Raw genomic sequence first — 25,456 nt, 5'->3', positions numbered from 1 at the left:
CGATATCCAGTCTTACCGGTTTTATTACTTAGAACGATTTGGTACACTTGCCAAAGTCCCAACAAGTTTTCGGTGCCGTTGCCAGGGACTCGTGTCAATACTAGACTTTTGTGAGGTTTCTAACTTGTGTAGACTTGATTTTGTATATAGAACTAACTCTTTTGTTGTAAATAGATTTTCACTTTTATTTGGGCTAATTTGTGGCTTTAGCCTAGTTGTGTCTAAGTGTATATGCAGGGAGATGTTCACATAAGGAGGACTGCAGCCTCAAAAGCATCATGAAGACCCTGAGATTGAAGGAATTATAGGACACAAGGAGACAACTATGTTGAGCATCACAAGCTGCGCCAAATTCTTCCTCCCTTGAAGATTCTCCAAGTGTTAAGTGAAAGATGAAGAAGAAAGGGAGAAGGAAAAGAGAAAGACTAGTCACCACCACCCTTTGATGAGAGACAAGGAGCTCAAGCCTAGCAAGCCAAAGTTGATCAAGAGGATTGAGTATTTAAAGATGTCAAGGTAGTGGAAGGGCTAAAAATGAAGAATTCAAGGTATGAGAGTTAATTTGGTGACTAGAAAGTAGTTCAAGAAGAGTTGGTGGAAGGAGCACACCAACAACAAAATCCGCACTTCATTGAGTAATACGTCAAGCTAATGACGTTAAACAAGCGCTTTTGGGAGGCAACCCAATTTTCTTACCCTTTTTACTTATGTTTGTGTGATTTTTGTGTCATTTGCATTAGTAACTTATGTTTTGCATGTTTGTGTAGTTTTGCATTGTTGTGATTTTTGAGTTGTGATGTTGTTTTTATGGTTTGTATAAGTGTATTAGGTTAGTTTTAGCTTGTTTGGTGTGTGAGTGCATTGAATGAAGGGCTAGAACCAAAAATCACATGGTGAGTGGCCAATTTCGTAGAAATCTGCATTATGCAGAAAACTGATATGGCGCCCAGCGCCCCCTGCACCAAGGGCGCCCAGCGCGAGCTGCACCAATGGCCTCTGCACCCAATTGACTGAGTGGCGCCCAGCGCCCCTGCACCAGGGGCGCCCGGGCACAAACTGAGCTGTGGCCACCCTGCACCAGTGGCGCCCAGCGCCAAAAATTATGGTTCTGCACTTTTGTTTTTCTTGATTTATGATGAGTTTCCAATTCTTTTGCACTCTTTCACACACTCCTTTTGGTGTGCTTTCGTCTTTATTTGTTTTGGTTTTCATTGGTTTGTTTCTTTGCTTTCTTTTGTACATTTCTTTTAGTGTGTTGTTGGACCTTTCTCTTCAATTGACTGTGAGATACTAATTTTGCTTTGAGCTTTCTTGTTACAGGATAAAATCTTCCTTAGGAATTAAAGAGTTTAAAACCACCATTTGTGAACCCTTGAGGCATGCAGGAGTTGAGCAACCATATGACTTGAAGATTTTGCTGCTCGTGTAGCATGGCCTGGGGGTCAGGCCCCTACTGATGGGGGAGGTGGAGCAGTTGCGGAGTATAAGCTACTGTTGGAGGAAGATGTTTCAGATGAAAGTGAAGCTAGTGTCCTACACTGTTGGAGATGCAAAGAGTCCATTTTCATCGATTTTTCCGTTTTAATTTCAAGTTTTATTTACTTTCAGTATTTGTGTTTTTTATTTCTTTTTTGACTTGCCTTGTGGATAGTTCTTGTGCAATTGGTCTGGTGATTTGAGTGAATCATTTGTTATGCTTGAATTGAATACAAATCTGTTGTGCTTGCTCTTTATCCATGAGAATTGTTTTGAAAATCTAATTGAGATTATGTGGTTGATCTTGTTGAACAGAGATTGTGGTTGCTTGTATCTGTTTAGATAGATGCTTGGTTTTAATTGTGATCAATATTCTTGGCATGATGTTTATCAAATTTTGGAACCTTGAGTAAACCTATGAGATGTTGTGCCTCAGAGTTTATTGATGAATGATATTACTTTGGAATCATAGTTGATTTTGCCTAAGTTTCTCTATTTGAACTAGTTACTTGCATGTTACAAATGATCAAGGCCATCTTGTTCTTCCACCTCTTCTACATTTTGAGCCTAAAAGCCAATGTATAACCTTTGAACCTTAAAGAAAACTTTCTCATTCCCGAAACCTTAAGCCTATTGAAAAATCCTTAACCTCCTTACCTTGAGTAGAGATGAACATATATGTTAGGATGAGGAGCATGATTTAAGTTTGGGGGAGTTCTTGTCAAAAGGGGAGCATTGAGAAAACAATAAATTGAGTAAAAAGAAAGAAGAAGAAAAACAAAATCATGAATTCAATGAACAAGAGTTGGGAAATAAGTTGAGAATGGTTTATTCAATTTTGGAGAAAAAGAGATACTATGTTATAGCTTGAATTAAATTGTTTGGTCTCTTATCTCAAGGTGCTTTGTTGTCCAGAGAAACCAATTTTTCTTCTTAGCCCAGCCACAATACAAGCTTCAAAAAGTCCTTGTGATGTAACTTGCTTGTTAATGTGTTTGATATTGTTGAAACGAAAGACAAAGTTGATTTGTGTAACATTGTGATATTTGAGAGTAAGACACACATCCTTATACACCATTGTGCTTGAGTGAAACACTTTCTTTGGTGAGGATTGGTTCCATGCATTCATTGAAAACAACTTGCCACTTTTGTTGATCTATCATTTGCATCTATCTTGTGACTTTTAATTTGTGAGCACCATGGTTGTAGTTTAGCTTGCTAAGGCCATATTCTCTCTTGAATGTGATTTATAAGTTGAGCAAGTGTGACATCCCAAAAATACAGCAATAACCATATAATTAGAATAATCACTTTTAATAATAAACTAGTACAGTTTTCCAACTAAAAACAAAAACGAACGAATGAACGCTCAAGGACGAACGTTCTTGATTACAGTCTTACAACAATAAAGAACGAACGTTCAAGGTCGAACGTCCTTACAGTAAAGTTACAAAATAAAAGCCGAACACAAGTTGAAACTGACCGAACAGTTTACACATGAAAATACCGAACGGTCGAACATAGCCAAAATAAAAGCATAAGTTAGTCGAACGACCATTCTGCCACAAACCTACACTACTAACCGAGCGTCTCACTGCTCGGTCTTCACTTCAACTTCAACCAGATTCTCTTCGTCCAATGTCTCTTCCAACCGCTCGACTTCCCTCTGCTCACATCCACACGGATGATCATTGCAACGACAGGACGAACATACAAAACGAGCAACACAAGGAAAAACGCAGGGTAAGCTTATGTAATTTAACTCAGGCATCAACATACAAATCACGTAAACAGTTCATCACACATATACATATCAACGCACGCATTACATACAACTCAATACTCGACTGACCGTCCGGACTGTATGAATTCTGCGTAGTTACAGGCGTTCGCGCACCCGGGTGGTGTGGTAACTGGCATCCTCATCAGCTGCCACCCGAGGTTAGTCCGTTCCGTCCAAAGTACCCCTAAGGACGAGGACCTCCTGCCGTTCCCACGCATGACGTACCCCTCTACTTGAGGATGAGTACTCACGGAACATCAGGATCAAACAGCCAGCATTAACTTCCCACAGTCATACTTTACAAATTCTCAAATTCTCAATCAGGAGTCGTTCCAACCCGGAACGCTCGTTCAAATCCATAATATTCTTTTTATCCCAAATAACATTCATCATTTATTTTTCATCATTCCATAACCGTTTTCATCATTAATAGGACGACCATCAAAAACCGAACGTCCTGCCCTCACTAAGAAAACGAGGACGAACCATGCAGACTGGGCCAAAAGGACGCTCGTTAAGAATCAGAGTACGAACGTCAGAATTTCAATTACGTACGGGAATAGCTGAATAATATATTGTTCATTGGACGAACGTTATTTACCATGAGGATCAGTTGAATGAACTGACTCTTGTGAATTCAAACAAATACTCCAAGAATGTTCTAATTGTGGAGGTCCTAGGCCGAATACATCAAACGCGAACATCTCCAGATTTCAAGGAAAATTCTCATACTGAACCCACTGCTAGTAAACGACCAAGCGTGGAAATCTGAAGTTGGACGTACGCTATTTTATAAGACTAATTTACGAGAAAGAGTACGAGCGCTCAGTATAAGACCGAGCACCATTTAGAGCGAGCGCTAGGTATAAGACCGAACGCTATTCAGTACGAGCGCTAGGTGTGAGACCGAACACCACTCAATACGAGCGCTAGGTATGATACCGAATGCTATTCAGTACGAACGTTAGGTGTGAGACCGAACGCCACTCAATGCGAGCGCTAAGTATGAGACCGAACGCTATTCAGTACGAACGTTAGGTGTGAGACCGAACGTTAATAATCTTAAAATAACAGACTTTGATAATTATACCAAGGAACTTTCGAAGCATTGTTTACGAACGGTAAAGTATGATATTACATATTTATAAATATAAAAGAATGGAGTTTATCAAAGAATACCATATACAACAGTGCTTGGCCGAACGCTTAAGTATAGTATTTTGACACGAGGACGCTCGTCCTCAACAAGGGATCTATCCAAATGAAAGAATCCCACTTTCGCTATTTTCATCAGGAAAACCGAACGGTCAATGACCGTTCAGCAACGAATGCATATTATCACAGGGAAGGTTCTTATTCAATTCCATTTACATTTCAATTCATTTCTCATCTTAAATTTTCACAGTTTCATTCGTTCATATCAAAATCAAGTTCCATATTTCATACGATCCATTTCATCAAGATTCGTATACTTCATTTCACCACCTCAACGAACGTTCATGTACTTCAGTCACATCAAACATCATGGATTATACTCATACAGTCAAATAACGAACGTTCATATAATTCAATCACATCACCCATCATGCATTATTTTCATGCAGTCAAATAACAAATGTTCATACAAAACACAACATCAAACCAGTTAAATTAAATAAGTTTCCCTTACCTCTAAAGCGTGACCGGACGTTCTCAAACTAGAAACACAACCTCTCAACCACTGATTCTCCTACTGTCAACACTCGTTAATCCAACTACAACAAAATGGATCCTGACACCATCAGATTTACTCACTTTTTAAGAAGGATGACGAACGTACGAACTTAAAACTGAGTTGCATGTTTGTAAAACGAACGATAGAGAGCAGGGAAGGACTTACCAGCCCAGCTTCACCAACCGAACAGTTTATCTAGGAGCTCTTGACGCCGTGCGTCCTTCAACGGTGCTGGAATATTGATCGGAGGAGATGAAACGGTGTACTCTTAGAGAGAAGGTGGAGAAGACGTAGAGAGAAGGAGGAGAGAAAGGTTCTCCAGGAACGTTCCTGGGGAATGGCGCAGAGAGTGTGGGGAAATAAGTTCAGAAATCTTAGTTTAGCTTTTCGCTCTGCCAGCGCACGTCCTCACTCAGCCAGCACACGTTACACTCTGGCCGGCACATGCTCTGCATTTCCGGTTTTTGGCTGCCCATGCCGAACGGTCGTCCACTATGAGGTCGCCACGTGTTTTCCACTACCGCTGAACGCACGTTCTCACCCTGGCAACATGCTCTCCACTAACGTTTCTGACTCACCTCCACGTGCGACACCTGGCGTCCGTTAGTGGGTGTCAGGCGCTGCTATCGCCCATGTGCGTCGCTGAGTTGGCTCGTTTTACGCTCGCCACCTGGACTCCACTGACGCTCGTTATTTTCGAGGCCTGACAGCAAGCATGATTGATTTTGTTTATTTGATTTAAATTGACTCTTGGATTGTTAGACCATTGTGATTGAATTATTTGCTAGGTGAAGTACTTTTGCTTGAGGACAAGCAAAGTTGTAAGTTTGGGGGTATTTGATAATGCTAAATTTTACCATTATTTAAGCATCATTTTAGTAACAAAATCAACTCCTTTCTAACTTATAATTTGTTAAATCCTCTTCTTTTGTCTTGTTTTCTAAATAATTGTGTTTTTGGCTACTTTGATGTACTTTCATCAATAATCCCTTATTTTGTAGCTAAAAATGAGCTTGGAAGAGTCTCCAACAAATTATAGAGCTGAACCAACCACGTTGCACATGCAGAAACGCTCGGCGGCAGGAGAGAGGACGCTCGTCCAGAATGGAAGCACGAGCGGACGCTCGCCCAGCGAAGGCAGAAGAGGACGCTCGTCCAGAAGGCAGAAGAGGACGCTCATCCAGCCAGGCAGAAGTGGACGCTCGTCCAAGCCAGGCAGAAGAGGACGCTCGTCCATCGAGAAGAGAACGCTCGCCTGTGGACGCAAGAGAGGACGCTCGTCCAGCCAGAAGACGACGCCCGCCCTATGATCGCAAGAGAAGACGCTCGCTAAACGAGCAGAAGAGGACGCTCGTCCAGAGGACAATCAGTGGACGCTCGGCCAGGCAGAAGATGACGCTCGTCCTCGGCCAACTAGAAGTGGACGCTCGTCCTGAGATCAGTGCACGCTCGTCAGCGAGCTAAGAGGACGCTCGTCCAGAGAAGCGCTAAGTGGACGCTCGTCTGGACGCTGTTTTTCAGAATGGTCCACGCCCGGGCGCGACAGAGGGGCGCCGGGCGCGATTTTCCAGAGAGTTTCACGCCCGGGCGCGATTGAGAGGGCGCCCGGGCGCGACTTTTCCAGAGAGCCTCGCGCCCGGGTGCGACTGAGAGGGCGCCGTGCGTGACTTTTGCTGATGTGTCTATTTAACCCTAAAACACGAAGGGGTATCGGTCTTTGGTTCTTTGGAGGCGCGATTTCACTTAGAGGAGAGCTTGGAGGGCTGCTAGGGCTCGTGGGAACACTCCCTTCTTCCTCTTGGGTTCTTCATCTTCTTCCATGGCCATTTTGTAAGCTGAAAGGCTCTCCATGCCAAACCCATCTTGTTGGGGATAGATGTAGCCTTTGAATTCTTGTGTAATTGTTGAATGATATGATTATATATATGCCTTTTCTATCAATTGCTAGTATTCTTGTTTCCGATCTTAAAGCTTGCATGTAATGGGGACGTTCATGACTTGATTTTGGGGTTTCATGGATTATGGGGACGTAAGATGGAACCCAGAACTGAAATAGGAGTCCTTGTGGTTCATTGATTCTAGGGATGGAAGATGATTCACATGTTGTCTTAAGATCCTAGCTCTTTAATGCGGGTTTGCTTGTTAGATTGTCCAAGGGATTGGAGTTTGATAAGGAAAACCTAGGCTCTTTCACCTAAGGGATTAGGGCTAGAGTGTTTTAGTGGATTGACTTTAGTAAATTGATAGAGAGGAGATGAAATTGGTTATATGTAACACCCCGAAATTTGGTGTTACGCCGACTAATTTTTCCGTAAAAACACGTAAGTAAAAATTCAAGTTTTTAATATTCAACCTCAATGGAAAAATAGTACGTTATTTATTACAAACCGATTATTCCGAAAATAAAATGTTCAAATAGTCAGGATCGAATAAAATATTAAAATACATTCCCAAGTCCTCTATCCCATCTCTCTTTCATCCTTTATGCATGTTCAGAAGCATCAGCCATCACATCTGTAATAACATCTGCTCTTGTATAACATCACGCATTATACGATCATCGCATTCACATGCACAAACAAGCAAGGGTGAGCTAACAAAAATACAATTCTTATACATCATAAATATACTCATAATAACATGCTATCATCCACACCTTAACCAGATCAAACTATATACCCGAGTACGAATTATGCTTCAACCATATGCATATTCCAATAAATTTAATCATTCACTAAGTCCCTATTTTCGCATGGAATCTCAATTTCGTCCCTTTCTTTCTGAAAATATCAATTGGGTCCCAATTTTAAAATTGGGACCCAATTGATATTTTCAGAAAGAAAGGGACGAAATTGAGATTCCATGCGAAAATAGGGACTTAGTGAATGATTAAACCTATTCCAATATGTATCAAAATATCAAATTAGAATGCATACACCAATACGTATTACAAAATAAATCAGACTACATCCACCAATATTACAGACGAATCAAAATACATACCCCAATATGTATTAGCGTCACTCCCATCACTCTTTTCAGAGCTTCCCCGGGCCGTTACACATTACCCTAATGTGTAGTGCTGCTTCCCATCACTCTATAGGGAGATTCCCCGAGCAAGTACACAAGTCACCCTCCATCACTCTAATCAAGAGCTTCCCCGGACAAGTGCAAGTATAGCCCTCATCACTCGCCTAAAGAGATTCCCCGGGCCCGCAAGCACAACACCAATCAAATTTGTAATGAGCTTCACCGGACTAGTACCCCACGTCACCCTCATCACTCTTACATAAATGTAAGAGATTCCCCGGGCGGTTACACACGTCACCCGTGTATAGGGTTACTTCCCACCACTCTATAGAGCTTCCCCGGGCCAGCAACCACAACGCTTACTATCCACCACTCATTTAATGACACCAACCAGCCAAAAATACACATATCCAATAATCCTCACAATACCAATCCAACCATACCATAACGCACATATCATATCATCATCACGTAATCATCACAATACCAAATTGTAAACAATTCAAGTTCTTCATTTAACATGAAACTTATAATCAAATCATATACAACCATGATTTCAACAGTACTTAACCATCCAAACATCATTCTCATATCAATTTGCAATCTCAAACAGATCACCCAACATTCCCATATCAAATAGATATATCAAACAACTCAAAACAGTGTACACATAACACATTTTCTTTATATCCTTTTAATACTCATTTTTAGGTAACTCAAACAGCTTTGAAACCATCACCAACAGTTCTGGAAGGGTCAAGAACCCCCAAAACGACCTAGAGAACGTCCAAAACGGACATCCAGAACCCCCAAAACTATCGAAAACAAATTCTGCAAAGTGCAGGTGCGAGTTAACTATTTGGACGAACGTCATAAACCATTGGACGGACACTGTTGGGACGAACGCTGTTACTCTTAGTCGAGCACTATTGGGCCGAGCGTTGTTACCCTTAGTCGAGCACTATTGGGACGAACGCTGTTAATGCTAGCTCTTCATGACGAACACTGTGAGATCTAAGACTCTGCCGAACGCTCAAACCCGAACACCATATTGAATTCAACACTGCTGTTAATGCTAGCTCTTCATGACGAACGCTGTTAATGCTAGCTCTTCATGACCGAACACTACTAACCAGCGAATGAACGAACGCTACTAACCAACACCTGAGCGATCGTTTGTAAACCATAACTTGAGCGATCGTTATTTAAACCAATGACCGAACGCTCTCCAGACAAGGACGAACGCTAAACTCCTAAGCCAAAGCATGATTATGACCGAACGCTACTACCAAGAACGAACGTTAACCAACATTTGACCGAACGCCACTCAGCACATGGCATGACCGATCGTCCAAATCCGACGAGGACGAACGGTCAGTTTTCGCATTCTGCAGAATTCTGCAGAATGGTAGCAGAACCTCCCTTGACCATTTCTAACCACTTTTCTCAACTTCTTAGACTCTTAATTCTCGTTTTAGACTTAATTAAACTTATCCAAATGATTCTAAGCATTTCTACTACCATTTTTAAGTGATTAAAGTTCACTTTCAGCTCCAAAACACTAACTTTAACAACTTAGGGACCCAAATTTGATTCTACTACTTGGAACATGTTTTTGACTACTTTTATGTTTCTAGCAAGTCACAATGGAATTGTCTAGACTGCCCAAACAGTCCAGGAACACTACAGCCCTCATTTACTCAAAATCCCTACCTCACTTCCTCTAAAATAGCCCAAATTGACCATAAAGACACTTGATTTCCTTTCACTCTCAACCATGACTCTTCTCATATTCATGATAATTGTTTCGGTGTACATTTGTCCGGTGTGTCTTTATTGCTCCTGGCTGTCTGGGACGCTTGCTGGGACGCTTGCTCTTCTCCAATTGTTGTTGTTCATACTCGCCAAAGGAGGGGGAGGTACCTGCAAAGATACTCCGACGCTCAAGTCAGATGTGAATTATGGAGCCTCAGCTCTCAAGAGAGTGATTATGATACTGTCTAGGGTCTCTAGAGCATAAAGAGAACGTACCTGGACTTTTGCCCTGTCATTGTATTTATAAGTCAAATAAAAATAACCACCTTACCTAAAAATGTGGTTAGTTACTTAACCGTCTAAGATATTTTATGTAAATATCTTACTACATAACATGCCCCCCAAGTCCGAGTTAACCGTTCTGTTTTATGGACGCGGTAACTATAGGACTTATGGGTTTGAGGGAGGCTGTGTTTCTGGTTGTCGCTCCTGTGTGGACTGAACGTTTTAAACCAAGGATGACCGAGCAGTTGAGTGTGATGGGCCAAAAAGAGGCGGATACGAACGGCAAAAAGCTGGAACGACCGAGGCCAAACGTGAGGATATGTATGGCCGAGCGGTAGAAGCCGAGTGACATGTGAGGCCGAGTGGTTGAGACCGAAGGGAGGACGGACGACTGACTGTGTGAACGTTCGTTGACATTGATGGTCGAGCGACCGGCTTTGTGAACGTTCGTTGACATTGATGGTGGAGCGTTGAGGCCGAACGACCGACTTATTGAACGCTCGTTCATAGAGATTGTCGAGCGGTCGAAACCTAAAGGTTGAACACCTTTTTGGCCGAACGGCCGACAGCTTGGACGCTCGTACACAGGGATTGTCGAGCATTTGAATCCAAAGGGCGAGGCCGAGCAGTCGACTGTTTGAACGCTCGTACTCATTGATTGTCGAGCGTTCGAATCCGGAGGGCGAGGCCGAGTGGTCGACTCTTTGAACGCTCGTACTCATTGATTGTCGAGCGTTCGAATTCAGAGGGCGAGGCCGAGTGGTCGACCCTTTGAACGCTCGTACTCATTGATTGTCGAGCGTTCGAATTCAGAGGGCGAGGCCGAGTGGTCGACTCTTTGAACGCTCGTACTCATTGATTGTCGAGCGTTCGAATTCAGAGGGCGAGGCCGAGCGGTCGACTGCTTGAACGCTCGTACTCATTGATTGTCGAGCGTTGAGGCCGAACGACCGACTTTGTGAACGTTCGGTTGTAAATTGATATTCGTAAATTCATATTCCTAAATTTAGATCTGGAACGTTCGGTTGTAAATTGATATTCGTAAGGTTGAATCATGAACGTTCCGTCTTAGTGTATTAGAAATTGTAGCGTTCGTTCTTTTAGTATTCGGTTAAATGAGTTTCGAACCTAGCGTTCGTTCTTTTGGTGTTCGACCTAATGGTATCCGGTCTAATAGCGTGGGGAATTCTAATGTCGAGCCTAAGACTTTGATCTTAACGTTCGTCCAGGCAGTATCCGATTTGAATGCGGAGTTCTGTTTTAGCGTCCGGCAAATAGTGTTCAATCTAATATGAAGTTCGGTGTTTTGACTTTCGACCCAGTAGCATTTAATCTCACAGCGTTCGGCCTAATAGTGTTTTATGTAATATGGTGTTCGGTTTGGAGCGTTCGGCCTTGTATGATCTAATCTCACAGTTTTCGTTCTTAGAGTGTTCGGTCATCATGGTGTTTTGCGTTTTAGCGTTCGGCCTAAGTACTCGATCCCAACGTTCGGCCTAAGTATCAATCTTAGCGTTCGTCCTAATAGTGTTTAAATCCAATATGGTGTTCGGGGAAATAGCGTTCGGCCTAAGAATTCGATCCAAGCATTCGACCTAAGTATCAATCTTAGCGTTCGTCCTAATAGTGTTTAAATCCAATATGGTGTTCGGTAAAATAGCGTTCGGCCTAAGTACTTGATCCCAGCGTTCGGCCTAAGTATTAATCTCAGCGTTCGGCCTAATAGTGTGTTCGGTGAAATAGCGTTCGGCCTGTTGGTAAATAGCGTTCGTTCAATACCGTTCGGCAGATAACGTTCGTCCAAATAGTATTATGTAAATGTTGGGTTTTAAGTTCATTTTCTCTTGAATTGTATGTGCAAAATGTTTGGAAAATATATACTGTGATGTGATTTATGTGAATGTATGAGATATGTTGGATTTAATGTGATATTATGGGGGTATCTGGTTATTCATGACTTGGGATAAGGTTCAAAGTAACAGTATGATTCATGGACGTAATTCCATGATCCTCAAGGAGAGGATACATGGTGGTGTTTTAGGGTTGTATAGAATGATTACATGGTAGCTCAGTTTTGGGGGTCATCCTGAAACTCCAATGGTCTTTCTTCTCATGTAGAAAGGATTGAACATGTGGTGAGGAGTAGCAGGAGGTCCTAGTCTTGGATGCTTCCATATGATTCAAGGTGAGTGATAACAGATTAACCTCGTGTGGCCGGGCGGTAGTGCCCAGAGTTCCACCGGGCGGTAGTGCCCAAGTTTCACAAGGCGGTAGTGCCAGGGCGGGAGTGCCCAAATTTCATAAAGCCACCACGAGTGCAAGACCCGCCATAGCTCGGTAATCATTCTAGTCCGGACGAGTCGGTCTATAAAGCAACAAGTCGGGGTATAAAGTAACAAGTCTTGTGATGTCAGTTTGCCATGTTTGGATGACTTTTGCATGTCGTGTGAGATTATATAACATGCTTTTTATATCTAGCTCACCCTTGCATTGTTTGTGTTGTGTGCTGTTTGGGTATGTTTCTTTAGCGATGATCATCCACTTGGATGGGAGCAGATGACGGGGAGGATACTTTGGGAACAGCTCTTGATGGAGACGGCAGTGCTGCAGCTTAAATTTGCTAGCTTTTATTTCAAGGACTCATATTATTTGGAAGAACTTTTGAGTGTTTAAATTTTTAATTGTCCCATAATTTCCAGGGAGAAATTCTAATACTCTAGTCGGAAATTTTGCACTATTCTAAGGATGACTGTAATCCTTGATTAACTCTTGACTGCTTTCCTATATTATGCATGACGACGTCTTTATTATATATGTGTGACGTATATAATTGGGATGTTACAGCAACACCCCTAACTTCTCGAAGTAACAAACAAAGGACTTGTACTTTTTCTTACGGACCAAAGACAAGCCCATGGGTTAAGGGTCCGATCGTGAGTAATTGCCATCTCTTTGGAACGAACGAACCCAAGAAAAAACCACCATCTAGGGTTTTAAACTAAACCCTACAACTGTTAATCCTTGGACCAATTTCTCAGTCTTGCGCTTCGATGGAGAATCCAAAGAAGAAGAAGAAAACCAGTCAAAATCTTGAGGTAAAGTTCCAATATGAGCTTAACTCATGTTCCAAGGCTAAGGACCTGCGAGGCGCCATATCCTTATATGACGACGCCGTTTTGAACAATACGCGCCTCAACCAACACCACGTCAATGCCCTTCTCTACCTCTGCTCCAACTCCGTAGCCGACGACTTGCTCAAAACCACCGCACTCGATTACGATTTCCGCGCCTTCCGCCACATGTCCTCTCTCGGCGTCGTTCCCAATGAGGCCTCCGTCACTGCCGTTGCGCGCCTCGCTGCGGCCAAGGGTGACGCCGATTATGCCTTCGAGTTGGTGAAGGGCATGGGCAAGTACAACAACGCTACCCCGAGGCTGCGAACCTACGATCCTGCGTTGTTCTGTTTCTGTGAAATGCTAGACGCGGATAAGGCCTACGAGGTGGAGGAGCACATGAATGGCGTTGGGATAAGTTTGGAGGAGGCGGAACTTACCGCGCTTTTGAAGGTGAGTGCGTGGAGTGGTAGAGCAGACAAGGTGTATGAGTATTTGCATAAGCTTAGAAGCTGTGTGAGGTGTGTTAGTGAGTCCACTACGGTGGTTGTTGAGGAGTGGTTTTGTGGTGCCAAGGCCTCTGAGGTTGGTGAGGTGGAATTTGATGTGGGGCAAGTCAAAGAGGGGGTTTTGCGGAATGGGGGAGGGTGGCATGGTCAGGGATGGATTGGTAAAGGAGATTGGGCCGTCAATAGAACGAGTGTTGGTGTCGATGGACATTGTTGTTGTTGTGGGGAGCAATTTGATGGAATCCTGCTTGACGTAGTCCTCCTTTTTTACCTTTTATAGTTTAATTCTTAAGAAACATGGGTTACTATAAATACCCAACTCCTCTCTTGTATTGATACTTTTAGCTTAATGAGAATTTAATTTTATGATATTCAAAAATAATTCTCTCTTGAAAGTCAGAGAGTCTAAAGACTCCCTCTAGCCACCTTCCTTGCACACTGCCTTCCATTTTCATTTTCCTAGATTTCCACTGTGCTACACATATTTCTTTTTCCTCCACGACGTCGCTTCTACACCAATCCATTTCCTCTGCGTGGCGCGCCGCAGCAGCTACAATTGCACGCGTCAGCTCCTTCATTCCACATCACTGTCATTCTCTTTGTGCATTTCATTCTCGCGCATCCCTTGCTCATCCCAGAGCATCTCACTCTCTCTCGAGAGCCCTCTTCGTCAAGATCCATTGTTTCCATAACGGTAATCTTCTTTTTCCTCACAGATCCATCTTCTTCCATCATTTCCTTCGATTTCCACCTATCGTTCTCCATTTCTCACCATTTAAACCATTTTCCACCGTTCAATCTTCAACTTCAACCGATTAATCGGTTCCATTTCTCTTTTCCACCGCTTAATCGGTCCGATTCACGTTTTCCTTCGGTCTCTAGGTTTTCCACCGATTAAACCCTAGATCTTAGGGTTCTTATTGTCCGCCCTCAGTTTTCCCATTCAATCTCGCGTTTCCTCTCCATTCCGCTGCGTTGTCACTCGTGCTTCGAGGAGTCCGAATCGTGCTCGCACAGCCTCTATCGTCATCTTCTCGGGTGCTCGTCCATCAGTTGGTATTCAGAGCTTAGGTTTGAACACGCTTCAGAGGTAAGTTGTGTCGGGTTCATTTGATTTTGAGTCGTGTTTTTTCGTTCATTTGATTTTGAGTCGTGTTTTTTCGTTCATTCTCCGCGTTGTTTTATGATTCCTTTGATGTCTTGTGTTGTTTCGCTATTCTGAGTTTCCTTCACTTATGCGTTGTTCATTACATCTTTCTATTGTCTTGATCCTGAGTTTGTTCTTCCATTCCGCTGCTTGATTCATGTGCTGGTTTAACGTTGTGCGTTTAATTTCTTTCATTTTCGTGTTGTTAGTTAATTTCTTTACTGTCTTATGTTTAACTTTTGTTCGTACACCTTCATTCAGTGAAATTTGTGTTCATGTGTTTAGGTTTCCAAATTCTGATAAGGTTGCTTGTTTTGTGCTTTGAGTCTTATATCATTTTATTCGGTGAATCCAATTTGTTTGAGTCTTTTATTTTCTAAATCCATTTCTGTTTTGTCTATGTCATGTTGCTTTGTTTTTAATTGTTAATTAAATCTGAGTTTAACTGATTCAATTGAGTTTTTGCTTTGAGTAAGATCTGTCTATCATCATAAGCAGTGACATTCAATTGAATGAGCTTGATGACAGACTTCAACAGCAGTTTTAATGTCATTTCATTTATCTGAAGCTGTCTTGAGTTTTTGATGTTGTCCATTACATGTAATTGTATTGCACTTTTGAAATTCTGTGAGCTGAAAGTTGAATCTGCTTGTGGATAGCAAATGCACACCAATTAAGCTATGAAATGTTGCATTGAGCTTGGGTGCAAGATGCTTACAGCAGCATCAGTCTCTATTTTGGCCAGCTACACCGAACTGGTTTTTCTTTGCAGAGTTTGTGAGTCATTCATACTTGGTTTTAAATTCTTTGCCAAGTTCTGATTCAATTTCTTTTCCAGTATTGTCTTTGTTTCGTTGGCATCTATTGAGGTATATGAATCTGCAGAATTGCATTAAAACTGTTTACAACAGTGATTGAATTTAGTTTGAACTTCTGAGTTTGTGATCCATAGTGTGCATTCACTGTTTTCACTTTTTCACTTTGCTATCAATTCTGCAATTGAGAATAAATTTTTGTTCACTCAAGGAAGCCTAAACTAGTGATATGGAAACTATAATTGTAGCTGAGAATGATTAGCCTCTTGTTTTCTTTTGGATATTTTTTTTTTTGAGTTGAATCATTTGTTTCTATCATGACTCATATCTTGTGAAGTTGAATTGAAATAGAGTCAAATTATATGTTGTGAATTGTAGCAAAAGAAAGTGAAAGTATAAAAGCATGAGTTCTTGTGATTTGAAAAAGAAAAAGCAATTAGAAAAGAAGTATTGATTGAACCACATAAAGAGTCAAGTGGCAAGTGCAATTCACAACACAGTTTCACTCTTAATGTTTCTCTCCTTTTTCTGATTCATCATATAATTGGATTAGAGTGAACATTTTAGAGCAATTGGCAATGCATTATTCTATTTCAGTTGCAAATCTGTTTGGTCATGTATGATTCAACTTGCTGTGATTTTCTTGTGTTTTTAATCTGTTTCTAGTTCTATTCCTTAGGCTCTATTTTGCTGTGCGTACCTTTATTAACTACCCTGTTTCTTGTTTGTCAATTGTTGGTTGTCTTGGTTTTGTCTTTCACGTGTGAACTCTGATCTGCTGTTCTTAATTTGAGCTTTAATTGCTTTATTCATCTGATCTAGAGTTGTCTTAAGCAATAGATCTGCTTTGTTGTCATTGTTTTGTGGTTGTCCTGCTCTGTTCTGCATATCACTTTGCCTTGCCTAGCCTTTGCCTGTTTGAGAAGTTGTTACACTCTGGTTTCTGGAATTTGAAAGAAGGTTTGTGTGCTTGGTAGCATCTTAGGTGGTGGTGGTCTGAAAGACTCTCAAGCTATGTACTGCCAAGGGAGAATCTCCCTTCCAAATCTTTCCATTTTGAGTGCTTTAAGTTTTCAAAGAGAAGCCTGAGTGTTGTGAGTTTCGTGAGGCTAATTTAGCCTAATTCCTTGGCACTTTGAAATAGAGAATTCATTGTTAATCTAACTGTTTGTGATCGTTCATTGTGCAGGAAAAGAAATTGGATCAATTAGATTGGAGCAGCTGTGATTTGCTTAAACTAACATTGCATTCATTTTGGCTTATAAACTGTTTGCTGAAATCATTGAGATATTATATGTCTGAATGTGATTACTGATTTCATGGTTTGCTTACAATTGTTGAAATCTGTTGAGTCCTTATTAGCACCATCACTCTTTCTTTGTTAAGATCATTTTTTCCAAATGCATATAGAAAATAGTTTCTTGGTATTAATCACATGCAGCTTTCAGTTTTTTTTTTTCAGATTGATTGATTGCATACCCTTGCATGCCACCTAGTTAGGATTTCATGGACAGATTTATGCATGAATTGATTTGCTTGGAGTAATTAGGCTTGTGCATGAACTTGTTTTAACTGTCAAAGCATCATTCCATTTTTTTAAGAAGTGACTAAAGCACTTAATTTCCAATTCTGACTTCCTGGTTGAATTAAGCACATCATTCTTTTTACCCATTGGATTTATCAGATTTTAAATTAGAATTGAATGGTTGTTTAAATCAGTTTAGTTCAGTTTTGAATTACACCCATTGCATCTGGTTAATGTCCATTCCTATTTGTCTTTGCTGGATTTGGGTTTGATTTTGTATGCAGAAATGAACCAGTGCAGGGTGTCCAATAGAAGTTGAGATTAGTTTAGAATGAGCATGAGTATAGCTTGAGCAACCAGTAGCAGCCATCTGAACTGAAGGAGTTCTTTTATCTCAAACTGCTTTTGATATCCTTAAATTGTTTTGTATGGCTTGCAATCGTTGGGATTAGAATTGTTTAATCTGCTGATTTAGTTGGAATTGTTTGTGCAGTATAAGTTGAGACCATTAATTGAGCAGCAGCAGAATCTTAGTGGAAAGCTTGGAAAGGTTGTGCAGCCAAGAGAAAGGGAAGATTATACTGGCCAGGAGATTCAAAAGCATTGATTTCAGAAGCTGTCAAGAAGCAACAAAATTGAGCAAAAGTGTAGTTGGAGCAGGCTAGCAGCTATCTTCTGAACTAAAGGGAAGACTTGAAATTGTTGTGTATCTCTTCTTGTAATTTGTTTGCATCAGGTTCCCTAATCCACATGTTATATACTGTTTTGCAGGAGTGGTGAATCAGATCCAAAGAGAGTGGAATCCAGAAGCTAGAAAAGGGGGCCAAAGCTGCCCGAAACAGCAACATCAGTGTACGTATTTTAGCACAAGGACTTGGCATCAAAAGTGGACTGTAGCTGAACCAGTACCAGACCGTGGCAGCGTGCATGTTTTATATTTTTTTTGTTCCATTTGATGTGTAATAGGATGATAGGCTAGCTTTCTTTTAGTTTCATTTTTGTTTGTAAAAGGCCTTTTAAAAAGTCCAAGTATTTGGAAGTCCTTGGTGCTCTTTCAACTCTTGGCAACTTTTCTTGATTGTTTGAACTTTAATATTGATTTGCTTTGTGTTTTACGTTTAGGGGTGATTTAGGCTAAAAGGGATTAAACTCTAAGCCTTATCACATTATAGTCCGAGAGTCTAGTCTTTTAATTGTGATTAATTATTGATGTTTGTTTTTTTATTTTGAGTTGTGTCCTTTGATTTTAAAGGTGATTTTAGTTTAAGGGGTAATTAGTTAGTAGCCTAAAACATTTATGGCAACGTAAGACTTGGTACTTAAGCAGCTCTTTAGCTCAACTCTCTTGTCTGGGACTTGTCTAAGTGAAAGTTTTGAACCCTTTAGATTAAGAAAACTTTTAAAAACAAAGATGTCTTCTTATAGTTCACATAGGTCTTCTAGGTTAGCTAATGTTGATGAAATGTTTAAACAAGCTAGCAATCTTCCATCCTTGTGTAAAGACATAGGTGCATTAACATACCTAGCTTGGGAAAAAGAAATTGATAAAATAAATCCTTGGTTTTATGAAGAGAGTGAATATTATGTTCTTAGTATATATCTCTTTAAGTTAGAAGAGCATGCAAGTGAGTGGTGGGATGAAAGATAATATCGAAAGGTAGAAAGTCTTCCATACGTGATTGGCATGATTTAAAAGCTTGCATGAGAGGAAAGTTTGTGCTTTTAAGTATTAAAAGAAACCTAGAACTAATTAGGGACTACATTGTAGATGGAAAATTATTTCTTGAGAGTTTAAATGATCATGGGTTTCTTCGTAGAGAATTAGAATTTAGGGCAAGACTTAAAAAGATCAAGGATAAGAAAAGAGAAAGAGAGATTGAGAGAAAAGAAAAGGAAGAAAGGAAAGAAGAAGAGAAGAGAGAGAGAGAAAAAAACAAGAAAAGAGAAGAGAGGAATTAAGAAGAGAAGAAGAAAAGAAAGAGAAGAAGATAAAAGAAAAGAAGAGAGAAAAGAAAAAGAGAGAAAAGAAGAAGAAAAGAGAGAAAGGTAAGAAAGAGAGAGAAAGAAAAGGAGAAATTGTTACTGATTGAAAGACCACGGAATCTAAAGGGAAAAGTTTCCAAACCTTTAATTCTTTTTCAATAATTGATTACTTTTCAATTTTTAACTTCTCTTCAAAACAAATTGTCATCTCATATTTCATGCAAACCTTTTCAAAATATGACAATTCATATCTTGAGTTATTTTTATCTTTAAGGAAAGAAATAACTCAAGACAAAAGTGAATTTGGACTTCTAAAATTTACTAAGACTAAAAAAAAAGATATAGAAATCCTTATTTCTTTGTTTTTATAGAAAAATTCTTTCTTGGATTGATATGAATTGAAAATATATTTGATGTTTACTGCAGATTTGAGTTTGATCCAGGAGGAAGAAAAAGTGAATATAAAAGAATAAGGTCAGTCCAAGATGGCCATGCTCCTAAAGATTGTGTGGAGCTTCTTCATAAGGCAATTGCCAAATTTGAGGATAAATTTTTTTTTAAGAGGGAAGGTATGAGGGAACCCTACTTGACGTAGTTCTCTTTTTTTACCTTTAGCATGGGTTACCAGCTCCTCTCTTGGTACTTTTGAGTTTAATGAGAATTTAATTTTCTGAGCATCAAAAATAATTCTCTAGCCACATGGGTTTAATCCTTTTCGACATCCCTATTTATGTACGAATGTCTCAATTGGGTCCTCGTTTTTTAAAGTGTATCAAAATGGTCCTTAATTTTGAAAATTGATATCAATTGAGTCCTTTCCGTTAAGTTGGCTGGACGGCGTTAAAAAAATTGATGAGTGGATGTTGAGATGACGAACGAACGAACGTCCACCAGCGAACGAACGCTCGTCCACCAGAGAACGAACGCTCGTCCACCAGAGAACGAACGATCGTCGACCTCTTACTGCTGGACGAGCGTTCGTTCCACACTGGACGACCGTTCGTTCGGTGGTCGACGAGCGTTCGTTCGCTGATGAACGAGCGTTCGTTCGCTGGTGGACGAGCGTCCGTTCGTCATCTCAGCATCCACTCATCAATTTTTTTAACGCCGTCCAGCCAACTTAACGAAAATGACTCAATTGATATCAATTTTCAAAATTAAGGACCATTTTGATACACTTTAAAAAACGAGGACCCAATTGGGACATTCGTACATAAATAGGGATGTCGAAAAGGATTAAACCAGCCACATGCTAGAGAGTCTAAAGACTTCCTCTAGCCACCTTTCTTGCACACTGCCTTTCATTTTCATTTTCCTTGATTTCCACTGTGCTCCACATATTTCTTTTTCCTCCACGACGTTGCTTCTACACCAATCCATTTCCTCTGCGTGGTGTGCCGCAGCAGCTATAATTGCACGCGTCAGCTCCTTCATTCCACATCACTGTCATTCTCTCTCGCGCATCAGACACGCACCACTTCTTTGTGCATTTCATTCTCGCGCATCCCTTGCTCATCCTAGAGCATCTCACTCTCTCTCGAGAGCTCTCTTCGTCAAGATCCATTGTTTCCATAATGGTAATCTTCTTTTTCCTCACAGATCCATCTTCTTCCACCATTTCCTTCGATTTCCACCGATCGTTCTCCATTTCTCACCATTTAAACCATTTTCCACTGTTCAATCTTCAACTTCAATCGATTAATCAGTTCCATTTCTCTTTTCCACCGCTTAATCGGTTCGATTCGCGTTTTCCTTCGGTCTTTAGGTTTTCCACAGATTAAACCCTAGATCTTAGGGTTCTTATTGTCCGTCCTCAGTTTTCCCATTCAATCTAGTGTTTCCTCTCCATTCCGCTGCGTTGTCACTCGTCGGAGAAGCTTCGAGGAGTCTGAATCGTGCTCGCACAGCCTCTATCGTCATCTTCTCGGGTGCTCGTCCATCACAATTGGTTTGTGTTGATATTGATGATTCGGAGACGGAGAAGTTTGCAGGGTCTGTTGTTGGCTTGGCTTTGCAACGAGAGGTCAAGGCCAATTTTAGTGAATTTCAGGTGTTGTTGATATCTCCATTCATTGCAATGCAACACAATTTTAAATGACATGAATGATGATATATTATTGTTAGAGTTTAGTTTATGTGCTAGGTAGGTATCAATTAGGAATCTTGATAGGTATGACTTTTTAGGGGTGTTATTGTTAAAGTCAACAAACTTAATATGCATGACAATTTGTGATTGGATTACTTTTTGATAAGCAGAGGGGTATCAACAATAACCTTTTTCATTGCCAATAACCTTTTTCCGATTCCTAAAACAATAAATACAATGAAAGCATACCATGCTTAAGAAATGAACAAACAAAAATGCAAACAAAATATATATTAAGCATTACTATTTGCACAAATGTCGATATTTTGGAGATCAAACTAATTAAGAATAACTTATCTGCATCCACACCAATTGTAGGAGACATACAATTGTCATCACAAAAAGGATCTCACTCTGATCCCTGAAGGACAGAGATCAAAGTTGCTTGCACAACTTCATGAACATTAGAGGTAAAAAAAGTTTAAAAAGAATATACTGAATCATCACTTTATTAAATGACAATACAAATCTCTTGTTAATAACCAGAATAATTGTCTCAGGCCAAATAGTAAGAAGATATACACAAACACCAATGAAAATGATTGAGGTGGCACTGGGAACTAGTTATTGAGTCCCGTTCAGAAGGTATAGAGGAATTAAAATAATTATTTAGGGGAAGTTTGCTAAATGAGAGAGGTGGGTTTTGATTATTCTCTTCTTCATCTAAAGCAGAGGGCATTGCAGTATAGCTGTATTCTCTGCAGGAGCTGTGCTCCAGAAAAGTAAAGCAGCCCCTTTTACACTTATGTTTTTTCCTTCGTCTGTGATTCGTTTATGTTTTGAAGCTTATACTGACAGAACACAATAGAATCCCTTTACCCTCAGTCCTCAATCTTGGGTCCCTAAGTCCTAACTTCCTACCATCTCCCCTCGAATACCAAAAGATCAAAACTACTAAGTTGTCAGACAGAACAAAATGCAAGCGCATCCCAGAAGGAACAGTAGTAGAGTGGCCACTCCAACATTACCTGGATAACCAATGAATATGATGGAGGCATCTGAAGCTTTAGGTTTCCTTTCATAAAAGTGTAGTGAACCTATAAAGAAAACAAGATAACTAGTAAAGAAAAAGAAGGGTAAGCCATATAAATCTTGAATAACCTACATATCACATGTTGAACTATACGCATAAGAACCTTAACAGCTCGAAACGGAATCAACTACTCCTATGTCAAACATAGGAAAATGTCCTAAAGGGAATAACAAACAATTAAAAATTATGCATCACCTTTTTTTCACAAAAACTACACACCCTTCCCGAAAAAATCCCAATCCCACATAAAACAGGTACAATAAAATTTAATTAACACAAAACATAATATCAAAATGAAAAATCTCCTGAACTAACCTTAGGAGTAATCAATTTCAAAAAAGTGCCCAAACATGACACAGATATAATAAAATTTTAAATTAAATTTATAGGGAAAAAGATCCCATAGAAGACCAATTTTAAATTGTGAATAGGCAACAACTCACTCGTATATTGCTAAAGTAAGTAAAGCTAGAAAAATGAATAACTTACCTGATGTCTTTCTTTCCGCTGGTTAAAAAAGTTACTTCCTATGAGTTCAAATATGTGATCTCGCATTTCATCATTTGTCACAAGCAAACACCTAAGTTTTACTGTTGCAAACAGCCAATACCTGCAACCCAAAAGATTAATATATAAGTAAATGGGTTATTAAACTTAACAGATTGAAACTAAATTTTAAAAATACATATGAATCAGTGCCAAACAGAAAATAAAAATGTTATAACATATTCATGAAAAACACAACAAAGAATTTTGACTAAATTAACTATTAAATATTTGAACCTCCAAAAGTTAAAATCGTTTACATTTTAGTACTTAAAAAGTTTAGCTTTCATTTAGACCTTCTCAGTTATTCAAGTCTACGTCCACTTTGGTTTTACCAAGAGCTTCAGCTGTCTAATGCAGAAACATATCATATACGGGACATCGAATGTGAATTAAGTCCCACACAAGATTATACATATTGCATAGATAACATGATAAATTCAAGTTTTAAATAAAGAGTCAAACAGAACAAGAAACGATATGGTTGTCCAAAGATTAACAGTGAAAAGCAAATGCAATGTTTAGGACATTTATTTGGAAATTTACCAATCATCATTGGACCCATTAGGAGTTGTATACAGTGCACCATTATTCATCCACTCCTCTACCAGTTTCCTGGTAGAAGGATTTTCCATTAGCCCTCTTAGGCACTTATTGTGCAGCACAACGAGCGGCCATTTATTCTCACTCTGATTGTAAAGTTCTTTTACAACACAATCAAGCTGCACTATTACAAAATCAACAAAACAAACACAATTAGCTGCAAAAGCAATCAAGCAAAATTATCAAGCAAGAGCAATAGACATACATAACTTGTTCAGACAATAAAATTAAAGGAACTCTATAACTTAGGAATACAACCTGAGAAATGCTAAATCCACCATCAGCAAAATTTTGTTTGTAGAGCCCAACATTTGCTCCATCCACTATAGCTTCATAAGAGTCATGCTTTTCAAGCCAGGCCTGTAAGGGATCAACCAGAAGTATCAAAACCAAGCTATTATAGCTAGACTAAAAATATCAAGAGTAAATAATGGATGCAGCAATATTGCGAAGGGTTTGTATACGAAAGTAATCCAATCACAAATTGTCATGCATATTAAGATTGTTGACTTTAACAATAACACCCCTAAAAAGTCATACCTATCAAGATTCCTGATTGATACCTACCTAGCACACAAACTAAACTCTAACAATAATATATCATCATTCATGTCATTTAAAATTGTGTTGCATTGCAATGAATGGAGATATCAACAACACCTGAAATTCACTAAAATTGGCCTTGACCTCTCGTTCCAAGGCCAAGCCAGCAACAGACCTTGCAAACATCTCCGTCTCCGAATCATCAATATCAACACAAACCAATTGCTCCCCACAACAACAACAATGTCCATCGGCACCAACACTCGTTCTGCTGACGGCCCAATCCCCTTTACCAGTCCATCCCTGACCATGCCACCCTCCCCCATTCCGCAAAACCCCTTCTTTGACCTGCCCCACATCAAATTCCACCTCACCAACCTCAGAGGCCTTGGCACCACAAAACCACTCCTCAACAACCACCGTAGTGGACTCACTAACACACCTCACACAGCTTCTAAGCTTATGCAAATACTCATACACCTTGTCCGCTCTACCACTCCGCGCACTCATCTTCAAAAGTGCGGCGAGTTCCGCCTCCTCCAAACTCACCCCAACGCCATTCATGTGCTCCTCCACTTCGTAGGCCTTATCCGCGTCTAGCATTTCACAAAAATAGAACAACGCAGGATCGTAGGTTCGCAGCCTCGGGGTAGCGTTGTTGTACTTGCCCATGCCCTTCACCAACTCGAAGGCATAATCGGCGTCACCCTTGGCCGCAGCGAGGCGCGCAACGGCAGTGACGGAGGCCTCATTGGGAACGACGCCGAGAGAGGACATGTGGCGGAAGGTGCGGAAACCGTAATCGAGTGCGGTGGTTTTGAGCAAGTCGTCGACGATGGAGTTAAAGCAGAGGTAGAAGAGGGCATTGAAGTGGTGTTGGTTGAGGCGCGTATTGTTCAAAACGGCGTCGTCATAGAGGGATATGGCGCCTCGCATGTCCTTAGCCTTGGAACATGAGTTGAGCTCAAATTGGAACTTTGCCTCAGGATTTTGACTGGTTTTCTTCTTCTTCTTTGGATTCTCCATCGAAGCGCAAGACTGAGAAATTGGTCCAAGGATTAACAGTTGCAGGGTTTAGTTTAAAACCCTAGATGGCGGTTTTTTCTTGGGTTCGTTCGTTCCAAAGAGATGGCAGTTACTCACAATTGGACCCTTAACCCATGGGCTTGTCTTTGGTGCGTAAGAAAAACTACAACTCCTTTGTTTGTTACTTCGAGAAGTTAGGGGTGTTGCTCCCTCCACCACCACACCTTTCTCCCTCCACCTCCCCAATTTTTTTTAATTCCAATTACCCAAACCCTCACCTGCAAAACAACCAGAAAAATTCCCAGGCAGATATAAACATATTGTCTACCCTAGGGTTCAATATTCAGCAGTTATTTACTCACATGCGATTATTCAAATATCAAAGATAGATAAAGAAAAAGGGAAGTAAAACATAAAGAAAAAC

General features: G+C 40.4%; 1 protein-coding gene across 2 annotated transcripts; it reads right to left on the bottom strand.

Annotated features, from left to right (window-relative positions):
* Positions 1 to 7,295: 7,295 nt before the first annotated feature.
* Positions 7,296 to 25,167, bottom strand: LOC148204493 (proteinaceous RNase P 2-like). 2 transcript variants are annotated; one of them, XM_088092839.1, is made up of 6 exons: positions 24,124 to 25,167; positions 23,722 to 23,823; positions 23,407 to 23,582; positions 22,804 to 22,924; positions 22,250 to 22,318; positions 7,296 to 7,499 (listed from the first exon to the last, which is right to left on the bottom strand). In XM_088092839.1, the coding sequence occupies exons 1-6, from the start codon at positions 25,030 to 25,032 to the stop codon at positions 7,482 to 7,484; spliced, it is 1,395 nt and encodes a 464-aa protein (XP_087948965.1). In that variant the 5' UTR covers positions 25,033 to 25,167; the 3' UTR covers positions 7,296 to 7,481. The 2 variants fall into 2 exon arrangements, with proteins under 2 accessions (XP_087948965.1, XP_087948962.1); XM_088092836.1 differs by lacking the exon at positions 7,296 to 7,499 and having other exon boundaries at positions 21,715 to 22,318.
* Between the last annotated feature and the right edge of the window lie 289 nt (positions 25,168 to 25,456).

This window comes from Vigna umbellata, chromosome 1 (genome assembly GCF_029865625.1).
Source record: "Vigna umbellata cultivar VRB3 chromosome 1, Vumbellata_1.0, whole genome shotgun sequence".
In the NCBI taxonomy this organism is placed as follows: Eukaryota; Viridiplantae; Streptophyta; class Magnoliopsida; order Fabales; family Fabaceae; genus Vigna; species Vigna umbellata.
This window is presented reverse-complemented; position numbering and strand designations above follow the sequence as displayed.